The sequence below is a fragment of the Hypanus sabinus genome, chromosome 21 (genome assembly GCF_030144855.1).
Source record: "Hypanus sabinus isolate sHypSab1 chromosome 21, sHypSab1.hap1, whole genome shotgun sequence".
In the NCBI taxonomy this organism is placed as follows: Eukaryota; Metazoa; Chordata; class Chondrichthyes; order Myliobatiformes; family Dasyatidae; genus Hypanus; species Hypanus sabinus.
The window spans coordinates 61,861,361-61,880,393 of record NC_082726.1 but is presented as its reverse complement, the minus strand read 5'-3'; the positions used below and the strand labels follow the sequence as shown (position 1 = coordinate 61,880,393).

The 19,033-nt window shown below is 37.6% G+C and overlaps 1 protein-coding gene across 3 annotated transcripts in view; it reads left to right on the top strand.

Annotated features, from left to right (window-relative positions):
* The window catches only part of parga (poly (ADP-ribose) glycohydrolase a), a 166,516-nt gene that overhangs the window by 92,062 nt on the left and 55,421 nt on the right, over window positions 1-19,033 (top strand). For all 3 annotated transcript variants that reach the window (XM_059946705.1, XM_059946707.1, XM_059946704.1), the window contains exons 9-10: window positions 460-617; window positions 17,977-18,056. In XM_059946705.1, coding sequence (XP_059802688.1) covers window positions 460-617; window positions 17,977-18,056 — 238 coding nt within the window. The remainder of the gene's footprint in view (window positions 1-459; window positions 618-17,976; window positions 18,057-19,033) is intronic.

Sequence of the window (19,033 nt, the reverse complement as noted above, 5' to 3'; positions counted from 1 at the left end):
CAGTTTCTATATCGTACAAGTCCATATAACACAGTAGTGCAGCTATCCCCTGGGCCAACATTGTAGCACACACTAAAATCTTATACTGTCTTCGGTTTGAACATAGAACAGTACAGCAGCCTATCCTCATAAGCTTAATTAAGTTCTAAATGTATAATTTTAATTAATCAATTATATAAACATTTAAAAAGAGACTAAAAGCATCCAGACTATATTGTGTTCCTTTTCAATTTATAACAAGACTATATGAGGATTTCTAAACCACTAGAAATCAGTAGTACCTCAAATAAGAAAATTTTCCAATCGAATGAGATGAATGAAATTGCTACCACAGTACTGTTTGTAGATTGCAGCAGTGTTACTGAATTGCCATATACACTTAATTTGGTAAATGTAATTTTGCTTCTGTTTGCTAAATTAATAAACTAATTACCTCTACCTTGCCTCCTTCCGTGCCAGCCGATACCATTGCTTAAGCAGAAGATGAATCACTCCATCACAATGTCACAAGAACAAATAGCCTGCCTTCTGGCCAATGCCTTTTTTTGTACATTTCCACGACGAAGTAATAAAGCAAAACCCGAATACTCCAATTTCCCAGACATAAACTTCAAGAAGTAAGTATAAACAGTTTCTTTGCTGCATACTGCTTGATATACAATTATTATAAAGCATTTTATAGAAGGTGTTAACATTATTATCTCACTACTAGGATTTTCTGTTGCAGAAAATAGAGAACTGTGCTTCGGTCTTTCTTTACATATACATAGGGGCACCGTGGTAATGTAGCGGTTAGTGCAACACTATTACAGTTGGAGGAATCAGCGTTTGGAGTTCAATTCCGGCATAGTCTGTAAGGAGTTTGCATGTCCTTACCATGAATGTGTGGGTTTCCTCCAGATGCTCTGGTTTATTTCCACAGTCTGAAGATGTACTGGTTAGTAGTTTAATTGGGGGGGGGGGGGTTGATGGGCGTGCAATTCATTGAGCTAGAAGGACCCATTCCAAGTTGTATCTCTAAATAAAAAAAAGAATATATATCTGTCTGCCCAGTGCTCTCCTTTAAGGCTGTGCAGTGAAGAAACTTTGTGTTTTTTTGTAGGAAGTGGAGGTGTCTTGATGGCTGGTAGCATGAGTAGATAAATAATAGTAATAATCCAGTCCCAGAAAATGATTTTGGGCTCATTGCTTAGCTTATGTTATATTATAGGGAGACGGTGTGAAGAATCAGAAAAGAATACAACCTGTAAGGTAATGGTATGTTGAGAATGAGTGATTGTACTCATTGTACTCAATGGCCACTTTATTAGGTATACTTATACACCTGCTGGTTAAGGTAAATATCTAATCAGCCAATCATGTGCCAGCAACTCAGTGCATAAAAGCATGCAGACATGGTCAAGAGGTTCAGTTGTTGTTCAGCCCAAACATCAGAGAGGGGAAGAAATGTGATTTAAATGACTTTGACTGTGGAATGATTGTATTCCAGAATCTGCTGATCTCCTGGGATTTTCATGCACAAGCCTCTCGAGTTTACAGAGAATGGTGCACAAAACAGAAAGCATCCACCAGTGAGTGGCAGTTCTGTGGGCAAGAATGCCTTGTTAATGAGAGAACTGTTTCGGCCCAAGACGTTGGCTGTACTTCTATCCATAGAATAAAGCTGCCTGGTCTGCTGAGTTCCTGCAGCATTTTGTGTGTGTTGTTAATGAGCGAGGTCAGAGGAGAATGCCCAGATTTTTCAAGCTGGCAGGAAGGCAACAATAACTGAGGTAACCATGAAATAAAACAGTGGTGTGCAGAAGAGCATCTCTGAACACACAGCACCTTAAACCTTGAAGTGGCAGCAGAAGACTACAAGCATACACTCAATAGGCATTTAAATTACGTATGGGAGGTACCTAATAAAGTGGCCACTGAGTGTAAATGAGAAAGGATTAAGCAGGGAGGGCCCTGGGGATTTTGCTTTTGACAGTCCATTAGACCGTAATGGGATGCGGTGTAATTTACCTTGCTTGTCTGGATATTTAATCATTATTGAGTTTGATAAAGATGGAGGTATTAGTCTGATACAGAGTGTTGTGATCTGTTAGCTGAGCAGTTCAGATGGGCAATTGACATTGATGTATTACCAAGAGACAGAAGTATATTAAGCATATTTTTATAAGGCATGTGTATGTGAGAAGATCATTGGAGGGATCTTTCATGCTTGGGGAAGAATAAAGTTCTAAAGAGAACTCATTTCAGTTTTCCAGGCACCATTTGTGTAAGATTTGTATGTCTGAGTTCTTTGAACGATCTTAGTTGAATATTCTATTTGCATATAGTCAAGAGTTTAGAAATGTGATTACACAGCGTAACCTTCCTCTTTAATACAGTTCTGCATTACTGTTTGCATGTTTGCATTACTGCACAAGTTGTATCTAACAATAGACTGCTTCTTTGTTGTCCATGTTCTTGCACATAATGCATGGCCATGTATTGTAGTATATAGTATGTATATATATATATATTCCATTCCTCTAACTCCCAGATTCTACTGCACACTTGAGGTAATTTCGAAGTACATTTATTATCAAAGTATGTATGTATTATACAACCTTGAGATTCATGTCCTTACGGGAAGCCACAGAAAGTAAGAAATCCAAAAGTAGCCATTTTTTTAAAAAGTAAAACCGTCAAACACCCAATATGTAGAGAGAGAATAAAAGAACAAATCATGCAAACAATAAAAGTAAGCAAATAGCATTCAGGACAAAAATAAGTTCATAGACAATGAACCCAGAGCAGCTAGAGCAGGCCACAATCTCAGCCTCAATTCAGCACAGAGCCAAGTAAATGTTACTGAGCCCTCAGTGACCAATTAAGAATATAACATTAGAAATAGGAGCAAGTATAGGCTCTCTGGCCCATCAAGGCTGCTCCGCCATGTCATAAGATCATGGCTGACCTGGCAGTGGATGCAGCTGTACCTACTCACCATATTCTGCTGTCATGCAAAAGTCTATCTTATTACATCTTAAGTATATTTAATGAGGTCTCTACTGCTTCCCTGGGCAGAGAATTCCACACATTCACTGCTCTCTGGAAAAAAGTTTTTCTTCATCTTAAATCTTATTCCTCCAAATCTTGAGGCCATGTCCCCTTGTTCCAGTCTCACTCATCAGTGGAAATAACTTTCCTGTCTCTATCTTATCTGTCCCTTTTCATAATTCTACGTTTCTATAAGATCCTTCATTTTCTGAATTCCAGCAAGTATAGAGTCATAAAAAAGTACAGCATAGAAACAGGCCCTTTGGCCCACCTAGTCCATCTGAAATACTTAAACTGCCTACTCCCATTGACCTGCAATGAACCATAGCTCTCCATAACCTTACCATCCATGTACCTATCCAGTCTTCTCTTAAGTATTGAAATTGAGCTTGCATGCACCACTTGTGCTAACAGCTATTCTACAATCTTCTGAGAGAAGTAGTTTCCATTAAACTTTTCACCTTTCACCCTTAACCCATTACCTCTGGTTGTAGACTCACCCAACTTCTGTGGAAAAATGCTGCTTGCTTTACCCTATCTATACATCTCATAATTTAGTCCCAGACAACTCAATCTATTATCATAGATTAACTCCCTCACCTCCGGAATCAACCTAGTGAAACCCCTTTATATTGCCTTCAAAGCTTCAAGTAAGAAGACCAGAACTACATGAAGTACTCTAGGTGTGGCCTCACCAGTACCCTGCTCTTTCATGTCAAGAAGGCCAGCATTCTGTTTGCCTTCTTGATATCCCATTGTACCTGCAAACCAACTTTTTGCAATTCATGCACAAGCACTCCCAAATCCCTGTGCACAACCAGTCTTTGGAATGTGGAAGGAAAATGGAGCAAGTAGAGGATACGGAGCGTACAAGTCCACACAGACAGCATCTGACATCAGGACTGAATTCAGGTCACTAAAACTGAGAGGTATTAGCAGTACCAGCTGAGCTGTTATACTAACCCTTATTCAATAGAAGGTTTTCCTGCATTACATGAGGGGTCTGCTTATGTATAACTTCTGCCATCTCCAACAGGATCCCACCATCAAGCACAACTTTCTCTTCCTCCCCCCCAACTCCACAATTCTGCCAACTCCAAAAGGATCCCACCACCAAGCATAGCTTACTCCTTGGCTTCCCTTCACTTCCCCTAGCTTTGTATCTCCTTCAAGCATCCCGCCAACACAGAGGGCTTGGAGGATGCTTCCTTCAATCTCAATCCCACACCCACAACCGGTTTTGGAGATAGCAGATCTTTTTCCACCGAGGTTGGATGAGACTAGAACTAGAGGTCGTGGGTTAAGGGTGAATGATGAAATGTTTAAGGGGGCCACTTCCACTCTGATGGTGGTGGGAGTGTGAAACAAGCGCCAATGGAAGTGGTGTATACAAGTTCAATTGCAACATTTAAGAGAAGGTTGGATAAGGCAGATGGAGTTCAACCCAGATAGGTGTGAGGTGGGCAGGATATAGTATTAATGGTAAGACTGTTGGCAGTGTGGAGGATCAGAGGGATCTTGGGGTCTGAGTCCATAGGACACTCAAAGCTGCTGCGTAGGTTGACTCTGCTTAAGAAGGCATGTGGTGCATTGGCCTTTATCAATTGTGGGTTCGAGTTTAGGAGCCAAGAGGTAATGTTGCAGCTATATAGGATCCTAGTCAGACCCCACTTGGGAGTACTGTGCTCAGTTCTGATCGCCTCACTACAGGAAAGACGTGGAAACCATAGAAAGGGTGCAGAGGAGATTTACAAGGATGCTGCCTGGATTGGGGGGGGGGTCGCATTCCTTAAGAGAATAACTTGAGTGAACTTGGCCTTTTCCCCTTGGAGTGACAGAGGATGAGAGGTGACCTGATAGAGGTGTATAAGATAATGAGAGACATTGATATGATAGGGTCTTTTAAGAGACTCCTAGATAGGTACATGGAGCTTAGAAAAATAGAGGGCTATATGTAACCCTAGGTAATTTCTAAGGTAAGGACATGTTCAGCTCAGCTTTGTGGGCGGAAGGGCCTGTATTGTGCTGTAGGTTTTCTATGTTTCTAAGTACATGGATGGGAGGGATATGGTGGACTATAGTACAGGTACATGGAACTAGACTTTGGCAGAATAATAGTTCGACGTGGCCTCATTGAGTTGAAGGGCCTATTGCTCTAAATCCTTTCTGTATGTTTTACTATGTCTTCATGTCTTGTGTACCTTTTATAAGGCCCCTTTCCTGGTGGTTAAAAAGTAACCATGTATGTCCATGTTTTGAAACTAATTAACACAGCTATGATGCTCATTTAAAAACGAAAGCATCTGGTTGCAGCTGGGTATATATGGAAGCCCTACAGGTAAATGTAGCATGTCTTAAAATTTTAATAAATCAGGAATCACATTAAATAGTAACTAGTTGGCTTCAATCTACTTCCAAGCTTGGCCTACAGAGAGCCGTGATTGGGTAAACACAAGATTTCTCTTCTCATCCACTTACCTTCAACATCTGAGCTGCACTATGGGCAGTCCACCTCAGTGCCATACTGCCATGGGTCTCATGCAAAAACTACTAAAAATCTAAACAATCTGATGCAGATTTGCTCTCCTTTACATCTTGATTACAATAGGATTAATTTCTCCTTACAGTAAAACTCAGTTCATCCAGCACAGTTGGCCTTATTGAAAATACAATGGATTCTGGTTAATTGGTAGACAACGGGACTAGTACATTTCGGCCTAATTAAGCAGCTGCTCCAATTAGCTAAAGTTTCATGGAAATAGTTAGAGGTATACAGAAAACAAACTGAGTAACAAACTATGTATTTAAATAAAACAGAACAAATTGGAACATTACCAATACTACTGCAGTTCTATACAACTGTGTATTAGTTCCTAATATTTATCGATGGAGGAATTAATCCATGTCATGTCCTTTTGACTATAAATGAACAAAATCAGCACAGACACCGACTGTGTCCCCCAAATCTTCATTTTCATTATAACATTCAAGATGAACGTCAAAACCTTCAAACTTTTCATAGTTTATAACCTGTTGAAGTAGTGAAATTGTTTCATTTTCACTCCAGGTCGTCTCTGGCATCTCCAAGCCTGAATGCATAAAACTGCAGTGAGCAAAACAATTCTGAATTGTCTTACTGCTTATTTCTTATCAACATTAAGTGACAAATTTTCTATTTTTTGAACACAAATACAGGCAACTGACGCTATTTAAAAACTGATCCCTCTAAGCATGGTGTTGTGTCTAATGGCCACGCAAGTGTGCATGACTGACACTAGTTAAAACTGCTTGGCACCAGTCCTCTGCCCCAATTATGCAGCATAGTATCCCAAATAAACGAAGGGAATCCTTGTTCTTGATTAGTTTTTATTCTTTTAGGATTATCCCAAATAAGCCACTGCCCCGATTAACTGATAGCCCAATTAACCGGCATCTATTGGAATACATTTTTAACCATGTTCATTTGCAGCTCTTTATTCTCTTCTTGCAATAGTGCAAAAAGAGAATAAAATAGTGAGGTGGTATTCTTTGACCAAATCTAAGAAGAAGAAGCTATTCTGAGCCAAGACTCTTCATCCCAAGAATAACAAGGTGGGGGGGGGGGGGGAGGGGACTGAACACGAGCTGACAGGTGATAGGTGAGACCAGGTAAAGAGGAAGCTGGGTGGGTGGAGAGGATGAAGTAATACATTGGAAGGTGATAGATGGAAGAAGTAAAGGGCTGAGGAGGAAGAAATCTGATGGGAGAAAGTGTTATGTATGAACATAGAACAATACAGCACAGTACAGGCCCTTTGGCCCACAATGTTGTGCTGACCCTTAAACCCTGGCTCCCATATAACCTTCCACCTTAAATTCCTCCATGTGTGCGTCTTCAGGCTCCTGTATGGTTGTAATGAGAACAGGGATATTTAAGTTATTTTTGAGCGCAAGATCCATTGTTTTTTCACATAAAGCATGTTTTCAGTGTACTCTTAAAATAAAGGACAACTCAGTAGAGTTTCATCTATTAGTTAAACCCTTTCATCCAAGGTTTAAATAACTTGAATCCCTATGAGCAAAGGCTCCCAAATTTTTTTTATGCTGTGGTCCCTTACCATTAACTGAGGGGTATGTGGACCCCAGGTTGGAACCCCCGATTGAAGCTTGGAACTATCCCCCCAGCTTCACTGCTAATGGAAAATAAATGATCAAAATGGTGAATATTGCATAATAGCAGGAGCAGTAACTAAATTAATGCCACATTACTATTCCAAATATGCAGTGAAATACACTACTGCAAATAATATGTAATATACCTATCTGCTTTCTGGTGCCCTACATGTTAACTTCAAAAATCCTGAGTATACTTTGATATTTTGAGTGAGTTGATAGGCACTTGTAATATGTGGACAAATCCAGCTAGTGGTCTCTGTTCAATTTTTGATTGTTGGGGTTCTTCCAGGCGAGCGGCCTTAATTCCAAAATTTCAGTTTTAGAGTACAAACAAACATATAAACGCTAACACAAGGAAATCTGCAGATGCTGGAAATTCAAACAACACACACAAAATGCTGGTGGAACACAGCAGGCCAGGCAGCATCTATAAGGGGAAGCACTGTCGACCAGCATTTTGTGTGTGTTATATAAATGGTAAGCTAACTAGAGAGCTGAGAAATGATGTTAAGAGGGGAATTAATGCTAAAGGGCATATAGACAAAGGAATGAAGAAATAAAAGATGACACTTCTGAAAAATCTGTCACTTCTGTAGATAAGGTGAAGAAAATTCCTTAGATTGTGATGAATTCATTAATAACTACTGTACATAATTAAAATAATTACATCAAGTGGGCAATATGCAAATACTTGGCCAATGAAAAATGAGAAAGGTGATAAACTGTTAGTTTAGCTGCTATACCGCTTTCTGCCAAATAGTGTGAAGCATATAAAAAGTATATGCTTCATGCCAAATGCATATAAAAAGTATTATTTAAATAAAAACAGTGGTTTTCAACACAACTAACAGTTAATATACCTCAATGAGTTATGCTATGAGATTATCGTAGTAGCTGCATTATGATATACAAATACAACTTAATTCTTAACATACTAAAAGAGTGAAGATAGTATTCTGGAAACAAAATGAGAAATTAGGTTTACTAGCACCATTTTTCTTTTGGGGGGGGTTGTTTTTCCAAGGACAAAGGGACTACAGGTATATTTTTGGGCCTTGTGCATGCTACCCTGATACCATATACCATATAGCAGATTGCATCTCAGTAAAGTTCTTGCTACACACACAGTTTGTTGTTGTTATATGCGGATAGGTGAATTAGAACATGATGTCCTTTCAAAGTTCTGTGCTCCTGCTTATGTCCTCCTTTGAGCTCATGTAGATGACAGTCCATTGTTTAGCAGCTAGCACCACCATTATTTAAATGCTTGTGAATGTCAGAAATAAAATTTGTATTGATTATAATATTGATCACAAAGTATAATAGATTTTATAGAACAATATGTTGCAGAATCAACAAGGGAACAGGCTATTTTGGATCTGGTGTTGCGCAATGAGAAAGAATTAATTGGTGTTCTGGTAATTAAGAAACCTTTAGGGAACTGAACATGATTTGATAGAATTTTATGTAGAAATTGAAGTTAATTAGTTCAATAGCAAATCTGGGTCATAAATCTGAATAAAGCAAATAAAGAAGCCGTGAGGTGTGAGTTGGCTGTCGTGGAGTGGGCAGCTTCATTAACAGGTATGACAGTAATGAGCTATTGATAATGTTTAAAGTATTGAAACTTAGATGTATGTATCTCTTTTTAATGCAAAATGACCAGGCTGTAGTCATTAAGAGAAGTTAAAAATAAAATTAGAAAAGGCTTCTAGTGTTACCAAAACGCACAATCGTTGATTGTTTCATTCAGAGTTTGAGCAGATTTGGGCTGTCACCAAAGACTCCAGCAAATTTCTGCAGAGTATTTTGAGAGTATTCCTACTAGTTGCATCACCGTCTTGTATGGAGAGGCCATTACACAGGATTGGAAAAGGCTGCAGAGGGTTGCAAACCTAGCCAGCTTCCCTGCGATCAAGGACATCTTCATGAGGTGATGCCTCCAAATTGCAGTATCTATCATTAAGGATCTCCATCACCCAGGACATGCCCTCTCCTCATTGCTACCATAAGGGAGAAAATACAGGAGCCTAGAGACACACACTCAACATTTTAGGAACAGCTCTTCCCCTCCACTATCATCAGATTTCTGAATGAACAATAAACCATCCCATGACCACTGCCTCACTATTTTTACACACTTCTGCACTATTTATTTAATATAACATATATATATTCCTTATTGTAATTTATAGTACCTCTTACTGCTGCAACAAAACAATGAATTTCAATACATATTGTATGCTAGTGATACTGACAATGGGGAACACTTCAGAGGTCAGCAGATGATCAAGAAGTCATCGGTAAAGGAAAAGAAAAACGTGGAAATATTCTGGCAATAATTTTTTTTAAATCTCTGCAGATATGTGAAAAAAAAACATTAGTAAACCTTAATGGGGATAACCTAAATGGGAAAAGTTATATTGGGAAGTTATGAAATAGCCAAGAAATTAAATACTTTGTTTCATAGAAATCACAGGAATCTACCTTCGCCAAAGTTCCACCTGAGGTATGAAATAGTAATCTTGAAAGGACCTGACAGAGTGAATTGCAGAATATTTTCTTTTGCTGAGATATCTGGGACTAGGAATCACTATCATAAAGTAAGGATTGGTGTTTCAGAACTGACATAAGCAATTTCTATGGAAATTCTGTTCCTAAAAGAGCTGTGGTAACTTAGATGAGCATATTTAATCAGAAAATCATAAATTTTTAGTTAATAGGACAATTGAGGGATATGGGTTAAGTACACAGGGGAAGCACTGTGGTAAGAACATCATTCATGATCTTACTGAATGGCAGAACAGAAACAGTAGGCTGATTAGCTCGAGAGATTTAGTTTCCTGTATTCTTATTCTTCTGGTTGTGTTTCATGGTGTTAAACTTTAATTTAGTTGCTATCACTTTACTGTTGGTGTTGTCATTTGACAAGTCCTCAAGAGTGCTGCTTAGGGAATTGAAGTACTTTTCACAGTCTAAAATGTTTGCACATAAACCAGCTGCTTCCAAATAGGGGCATTCCCATGAAATGGTGTATGACTAGTAGAATAAATAAAAGCCACACACTGAAAGAACTAGTTCATCTTAAAAAAAAGTGGAGATGGAGAAGAATTTTCAGCAGGAGGCCATATCCATCAGTTCTACTTGAGCCTCGGTGTGGAACAATTCATGAGACATCAGCATATCACTAATGAGATCTCACTGGGTCTATCATCTGCTACAGTTAAAACTGTAGCTGTAAAGATGACTAAAGCAACAAACTTTTGGCTGTCTGGCTACTTTTAATAAGATAACATTCACGAAGTTGGCAGCATCTTGCAGTTGCATGAAAGAGGTCCTCCTAGAGTAACATTTTATTTTCATTTACCGTATACAGCAGGTGAAGTGAGCAAAAGGACTGGCAGTGGAATAGTTTGTTGCTTTGTTTGGTGCAGTCTAACTGTACGTAATGTTTTTATTAGAGCCAGCATGGATAACAGAAGAGCCAGCAGAAGATTGAGGCTAAGAGGGAAAATGGATCATCTATGATGAAATGGTGGATAGAACTCGATGAGTCAAATGGCCAAATTCTGCTCCTATATTTTATGACCTTTTGACTTTATACCTCATGATCTCGGTATTATTTATTTATTTTTATTGTTTCTTTTATATTTGCACGTTTCTTTTTCACATTGGTTGTTTGTCAGTCTTTGTCGTTCTTCATATATTCTATTCTTTTTTGCTCTACTGTGAAAGCAACAAAACGATTCTCAGTATAGTATATGGTGACATATGTACTTTGATAATAAATTTACTTTTAACTTTGGAACATGTTCATCGACATAACCAGCACACGTTACCACATAGAACATTTGTTGCTTAAATTTCTAATGTATTAAACTCGTGATGTGATTAATGCCTAAATGAACAATAGTTCAAGGTGAGTTTGATTTGCAGTTTACTTGTAGTATTGAAGAAAAGGCAAGAGACATTTCTGTTATGAATGAGACACTGATGGGTATGAGTATTCCATTCATAAGACATTTCCGTTTATGTTTGCCTGAAGGAAAGGTAATTAAACATGTTGTATTTAGAATGATTTTCAATGTAACTATTACAAAATGATTATAAAAGGTGCATTACAGTCAACAACATAAATTATGTCCGTAATGAGAATCATCTGGTGATTCTTAAGAGTAAATTAACCAATTCAATTAATCTAATGCAGTTATAAGATAACTGAGTAATGTTTTGAAATAATTCTAACTGAAGGCCCCCAAAGTGTTTAAAAATAGTTGTCTTGGCTTCCTGGCTTTCATTAGGCAGCTGCTCCCTGCGCATTTACGGATAAATGTGCTCCAGCCAGAGAACAAACCTTTCTTGTAAGGGTGCAATTATTCTGTAGCTGTCATCAGAGCTTATAAAGACACTTTTTTTTTGCTAGGTGGTTTTATTTAATGGCCCAAGAAAGTGCTCATGTGTAATTATACATAAATTCAGGCCTCCCCTTTAGAGGTGTGAATTTTAAGTGGACGCATGCTGAAAAAAATTAACATCAATATGTTGTACCATGAAGACATGCCAGCACTTGTGCTGAACAAGTTAATTTAATTGTAACATCTGAGGAGTCTTGAAAACTGAAGAAAGTTAACAATACTCTCTGACTTTATGCAAATTCTCCCGGTTATTTTAAAATATTTTTTTCAAGATAATAAAGTGTGCTTGATTTTTATCTTATAAAATATTTCCTTGGGGCAGCACAGTAGCATAATGGTTAGCATAGCGCTCTACCCGTGCCAGTGACTCTGGTTCAATTCCCACCGCTGCCTGTAAGGAGTTTGTACTCTCTCCCTCTGACAGCGTAGGTTTTCTCCAGGTGCTCCAGTTGCTTCCTACGTATAGGTTAGTTGGTCACATGGATGTAATTAGGCGGAGCTGGCTCATTGGGCTAAAAGGGCCTGTTACCATGCTGTACATCTAACTGAAAAAAAGTTTCATGCTATCCATTTTTGACTGGATACAGTATGTATCCTATTAGTTTAAATACAGGTAGTCTTAGGCTGACTATTCTGAGTTGGAGTCAGAGTTATACAGCAAAGAATTAGGACTTTCAGCCCAACTCATCCATGCTGAGCAAGGTGATGAACTGAGCTGGTTTCATTGCCCTATAATTGGGACATGTTCCTCTAAACCGCTGCTATCCATCTACCTGTCCAAATTGTAATTGTATTCACCTCTACCACTTCCTCTGGCAATCGCCACCACCCTCTGTGTGTAAAAAGTGGCCTCAGGTCCCCTTAGCTTTTTCTAGCAGTCCAAAGCTGTGTCGGTTAGCAGATTAATTGGTCATTGTAAATTGTTCTGGGATTAGGCGAGAGTTACCTGTGCAGGTTGTTGGGTGGCATGGCTTTTTGGGCCAGAAGGTCCTGTTTCACGCTGTATCTCTAAGTAAATAATCTGATATAGTTAATGATTTTGAACTAAAACCCCAGTCTGTTTCTTACATTTACTAAAACATGGAGATCTAAACTAAAAGTAATAACTAAAAGATTCAAATATCATCTCTTAAATATTGTTGCATGATGACATTGTAATGATTTTATTGTTTCTTTCTCGTCGCTTTCTGCTTTTCATAGTCATGATTGACAGTGCTGTATATTTTATGCCATTGTCCTGTCTGCATCAGGATAGTTCAGACTCTGATTATCCAAGTAAAGGAATATATTTGATTAGCATTGATGCAGCTGTTCCACACTGACAGTGAAAAGGTCATAGACAAGCTGTGGTGGCCTTCATGGTGTGTTTCTTGAGGTAATGGAATTAGATGTATAGTACTCTGATGTAAAGCAGTGCCAGAAAGACATTAGTGTCTCCAAAAATAACTCCATTTCTTAAAAGAAACCCGCAGATTTGAATGTGTTGGGCATAACATGTTTGATTTATGATCCTAGTAATTGTTTTAAGTGCTTTCACATTTTTAAACAGTTACCCTAATTACTTACGAAGCAAATTTTTGTCTTTGTGGTAAATATTCTAGCCAGGTTTTAGCAATTTGAAATAAAACTAGCAAGTGCTGGAAATGCTAGGCACTGCAGTAGCAGAGCAGTTATCACGAAGCTATTACAGCAGAGGGAATTTTGAAGTTCAGTTCTGTCACCGTGCTGTAAGGAGTCTTTGTACATCCTCCCCATGGAATATGTGGGTTAGTCCAGGTCCTCTGATTTCCTGTATAGTCCAAAGACACAACAGGTAGATTAATTAGTTATTAATCTACCTTCAAGTCAGTATTTAGTAGATGCACAACTGGCAACCATTATGGCCTCGAGTTTGTGTAGATAGGTCTCTATCAACTTTGCACACTTGAACACTGTGATTTTTCCCCATTCTTCTTTACAAAGCTGCTCAAGCTCTGTCAGATTGCATAGGGATTGCGAGTGAACAGCCCTTTTCAAGTCCAGCCACAACTTCTCAATTGGATTGAGGTCTGGACTCTGACTTGGCCTCTTCATGACATTAACTTTGTTGTTTTTAAGTTATTCCTGGAAGCTTTGGCCTTATGCTTGGTTCATTATCTTGCAGGAAAACAATTAATTAATTTAGATCACTTTGTAGAGATCTGATTTTACTTTGACATGAGTCTTTTTCTGTTGATCAGTGACAAAAAACAAGTTAAATCCACTGTGATTCAATGTTGTAAAACATGAAAACTTCCAAGTGGGTAAATGCTTTTTATTGGCATTGTATGCTGTATTGCCTTAGTCACCACCCCCCCCCCCCCCTTACTGTCTACTGTAATGATCCCCTTCATGTTACTGTCAGGTCATTGGCTCCAGTGTTCCTTCATAACTGAAATACCCCAAACTGAGCAACATCCTGGTGAGATTTCCTTGAATACGCCCTGATGCAATCACATCTCTTGACCAGAACTACACACGGTACTTCAGATGCAATCTTACAAATGTTTAATGAAGTTAGAACATGACAATTGCACAGTTTGTTACCACATATGGATGTGGAGGTCAAGTCATTGAGTATATTTAGAGGTTGGTAGGCTCTTGATTAGTAAGGGTGTCAAAGGTTACTGAGAGAAGAGAATGGAGCTGAGGCATAATAAATCAGCCATGATCGAATGGCAGAGCAGATGTGATGGGCCAAATGGCCTAATTCTTAAAACAAATCTTTTTGAGTATTTATTTAATTTTAATGATATGTGTGCAAAATATTCAAACAGAGGCAGGTACATTAGCAGCATTTAAAAGGCACTCGGACAGGTGCACAAACAGAAAAGGAGATTATGGGCCAAACACTGAAGATGGGAATCTTGGCCATCGTGGACTAGTTGGGCCAAAGGGCATGTTCCTATGTTTTATAATTCTATGGCTGGTAGATTCCTCATTGTAAGTAGTGTGAAATTGTAATACTTTATGTCCTACTAGTCTCCTATTTCCTGCAGTGGGAATGAAGACAGGAGCGTGACCACAAACAGACAATGGTTACGTCAGAATGTTCAAATGAAGATTTTTTTTGTTAAGTGGGGATGTTTTTATGTACTAAATATACACCACTGTCATTGTAATATGATTCTTGCAAACTTAGTTAGCATCTGGGTAAAAGTACCGAAACTCAGCTTACTGCATCTATAGGCATGTGGCAGAATGTTGAAGAGGCGTGGGCAGAACTTGGTGAATTTGACTGCCCACACAGGCTGCGCAGCACAAGTACATTAGTACAATCCACCAAAGCAATATTCACAAAGGTGTTTGGACTCTGCTTGGTTAGGGTGGAGGGTGTTGTAATTTGTTTTCAAAAACATTTAATATGAACAAGAACTAGAGTTCAGTGTTGTCCCATCTCTCATGCTGAGATCCTAAACTATGTATAAGAACCAAGCCTTACAAAAAAATGTCATAGAACAGCAACCTGGTGGACCACTAATACTAGTCTTTTCTTTTAATAATCAATGAAAACCTGCTGTATTATTTTGATAACATCTCATTAAGAGCTTGTTTTAATGTCCCTTACTACTTTTATTTGTATCAGTACATAATTACTTTTAATGTTATCACCTAGACTTCACCTAGAAGAAAGAAAATTCATCAGAGATTTTGTTTTAACTAGGAAAATATCACATTTAAGAATCATGTTTCAAATCATTGAATTTGTCTTTTTGTGATGTGATCTTGGTTCTGCAGGGGTAGTACTTCTTATCAGGATCAATCACTGTGTTCTGGGGTATATGATAATTGTTTGCCCATGGTGAGCACCCAATAAGTACATGTACAAGATTAACAAAGGAAGAGGTGTGGAGATGCATTGCTTTGCAAATAATATGTCATTCAGATTCCGCAACCAGAAGCAGAGGAGAGGAAGACAAAAAGCAAAGCACAGTTTTCCATCAGAGGTTTTTATAAAATGGATTTTATTTTTATATAGAAATATGGCACTGTAATAAGCCCTTCTGTGTTGCATAGAATTTCAGTCTACTTTTGAGTTGTGGAATGTTTGTAGAGACTACAGACAGCAAGTACGTTCTCAACATGGAAGGACCTGTGTGTAAGTGAATACAAAAATCTCCCAGCTGCAGTTTCACAGTGTCAGATTTCAAAGATTGAAATATGCAGGCCCTCTCTCAGGAATTTTATGAAATGCATTTTGGAGTTGAATTAACTTTTGTGTCCTGCTTTTCTCAAGTGTAAACTGTTCTGAGTTGACAGAGAAATGGCAGTATAATTGCATTCCCAAATGTTTGCTACTGTGAAGAAAAGTAGATGTGGGCAACAGGCTGCATCCCCAAAGTGGAATTTTAATAGTTATGTATTGAGAAATTTAAAAGTATAAAATATTGATCCATTGAAAAAGATCTACAAAGTGCAATCTATGAAACCTACTCATGAATCCAGATGAATTGTAAAATTGAAAGTTAGATCTGACAAATTAGCATCATTAAAATATTTCAAGTAGATTTTTTAATATAAATATATAACTCCATTAATAACTAAAATGTGAAATTTACTTGAACTACTCTTAGAAAATGGCTTCTGTAGGACAACAGTACATTTAATGGAAAGAACAATGGAGTATATGAGTTTTTAGAGAAGCAAAGATATGATAAATATTTGTGGGTAAGCAAATTGGAAATAATTTTATTCTTTTACTAAATAATCAGAAGGAAAATGTAAAATTCAGTTAGCAGTTTTTAATAGTTTTGTCTCCATTACCTACCAGTGATAGGAATAGGATTAACCATGAAGCCCAGATGTCCTGAAGACTATGTTCTATCAAAGAAAATGGTTTGTCCATAAGGCATGCAGCAGTTCACTCTCCTGATGAAAAACATCATGTCACTTTAGTTTGGCAGTGAAATCTGTTGTATATTGGAATCAGCTTTCGGAAATTATATCTCTAGCCTGAAGGGCTTTTACTGCATCAGCCTAGATTTAGCAATTTAATTCCCAGCCTTGTAATTTGAAAGGTTCTGAGAGTGATATTTATATCCAGGAACAATGACATGATGCAGAAAGCAACTAAATAAGCTGTGCAGTCGGATGATGGAAGAATTGCTTGTCATACGCTAGATTAGCATTTCCTTCAGTTCTGCCTTAGAAAGATATTCAAGGGGTTTTGAATGATGTATTTGGTTATTTTGAATACTATGTGAGGTGCTAGTACAAAATTTAAACAAGCATGAAAGTGCACAATTCATTCAGAATTTTCTTGTTTCAAACACTTTTCAGAATAAGATGATAATTGATGTGCAATTTTTTGATACAGTTCCAGTTCTCTTGTTTCATTTCATTATAATATTCAAGGTTGCTGCAGCAAATGTCATTTATCTAACCAGCTTGATGGTGGCAATATGAACTGAGCTATTCCAAGACAGTCACAGTGGCTTTCAGTTAATTGGGACAACCATTTCTTTCAGATAACTCTTAAAGAACAAAAATTAATCAAGAAAATTGTTAGGATTTTGTTAAGTTTATTAAGTTTATTTGGGAATCAATGCCATTTAACTGGGACAGGAGACTTTTGTCGGACAGTTTCTAGCTAGTGTCAATTGCATATTCTTGTTTGGCTGTTAGACACTACACCATACTTAGAGAAATCAGTTTTTTAAATAGTGTCAATTGTGTGCGTTTATGTTCTAAAAGCAGTGATTTTTGTCACTGATAGTTAACAAGAAATTAGCATCAAGACAATTTGTAACTGTTTTGCTGGCTGCAGTTTCAAGCATTCAGATTTGGAGATGCCAGAAATGGCTGGGAGTGAAAATGAAATGATTTCACTACTTCAACTTGTTCAGAACTACAAAGAATCTGAAGGTATCAACAATCATATTGAAAGTTGCAATGAAAATGATGATTTTGAAGATGTAATCATTAAAAGCATTGCATGAAGGCAGTCAACTTTATGACCAGGTGTCTGCACTGATCTTGTTCATTTACAGGCAATCAAAAGAACATGGCAGCATACAATGGATGAATTCCTCTGTCGATAACTATTAGGAACTAATACGTAGGCTTATAATACCGTAGTTGTATTGGTAGTGTTTTAATTTGTTGTGTATTTCACTTAAATATGTAGTTTGTTACAGTTAAACAGCAGTTTGTCTTTTTATACCTTTTAAACTATTTTCATGAAATCTTGGCTAATTGGGGCAGCTGTTTAGTTGGGCCAAAAGGTACTGGTCCCAGTATGTTCCAATTAACTGGAATCTAGTGTATTAATGTTGTTGAGTCTTTTTACTTTATTTATTTTCATTCTGTAAGCTACTTATCTTTTAATTAAAGATCACCTTAATTATTTTCTCAGATTGTTTGAAGGATCTTCACTCAAGAAAGCCGAAAAGCTTAAAACACTATTCTGCTATTTCAGAAAAGTCACAGAGAAAAGTAAGTTCACATTACTAAGAATAATCAATAACATTTGTAATTATTTTATGCAAATAAAATGAGATCAAAGAATATAATCATTGATATACAAACCAACTGAAATCATATAGTAATGGTATGGCAAATTCTAGGGCCATACAGTAATGAAATGGTTTCATACCTTTGAGTCTACGTACTTGAAATTCTAGGCGTAACCTTTACATAAAGGTTGCAAACAGGAATCAACATCATCACCATAGTGAGCGCTAATCCAAAAACACACCTGATTCCTCTTGTATCATGCTTCTGGACAACCAGGTTGGAGAAGAACAATGCTGGAAGCATATAAGAGCAAACAAAGAGAATGTACTGAATCAGAATTTGTTTTAATAACACTGGCATGTGTTGTGAAATCTGTCAATTTAGCAGCAGCAGTACAATGCAATACATGTTAATCTAGAGAAAATAAAGTCAGTTACAGTAAATATATTTATTAGATAGTTAAAAACAGCGCAAAAACAGAAATGATATAAAAGCAAAGAGAACTAGTGTTCATGAGTTCAATGTCCATTTAGGAATCAGATGGCAGAGAGGAAGAAGCTGTTTCTGAATTGTTGATTGTGTGCCTTCAGGATTCAGTACCTCCTTCCTGATGGTAACAATGAGAAGAGGCTATGTGCTGGGTGATGGGTGTCCTTAATAATGGACGCTGCCGTTCAGAGACGCCGCTCCTTGAATTTGACTTGGATGTTATGGGCTCTAATACCCAAGATGGAGCTGACTAATTTTACAACTTCTATCAATTTCTTTCAATCCTGTGTCTGTCAGATGCTCTCCATGGTACATCTGTAGAAGTTTTTGAGTGTTTTAGGTGACAAACTAGATCTCCTCAAATTCCTAATGAAATAAATATAGTTGCTGTCTTGCCGTCTTTATAACTACATCAATATATTGGGACCAGGTTAGATCCTCAGAGATTTTGACACCCAGGAACTTGA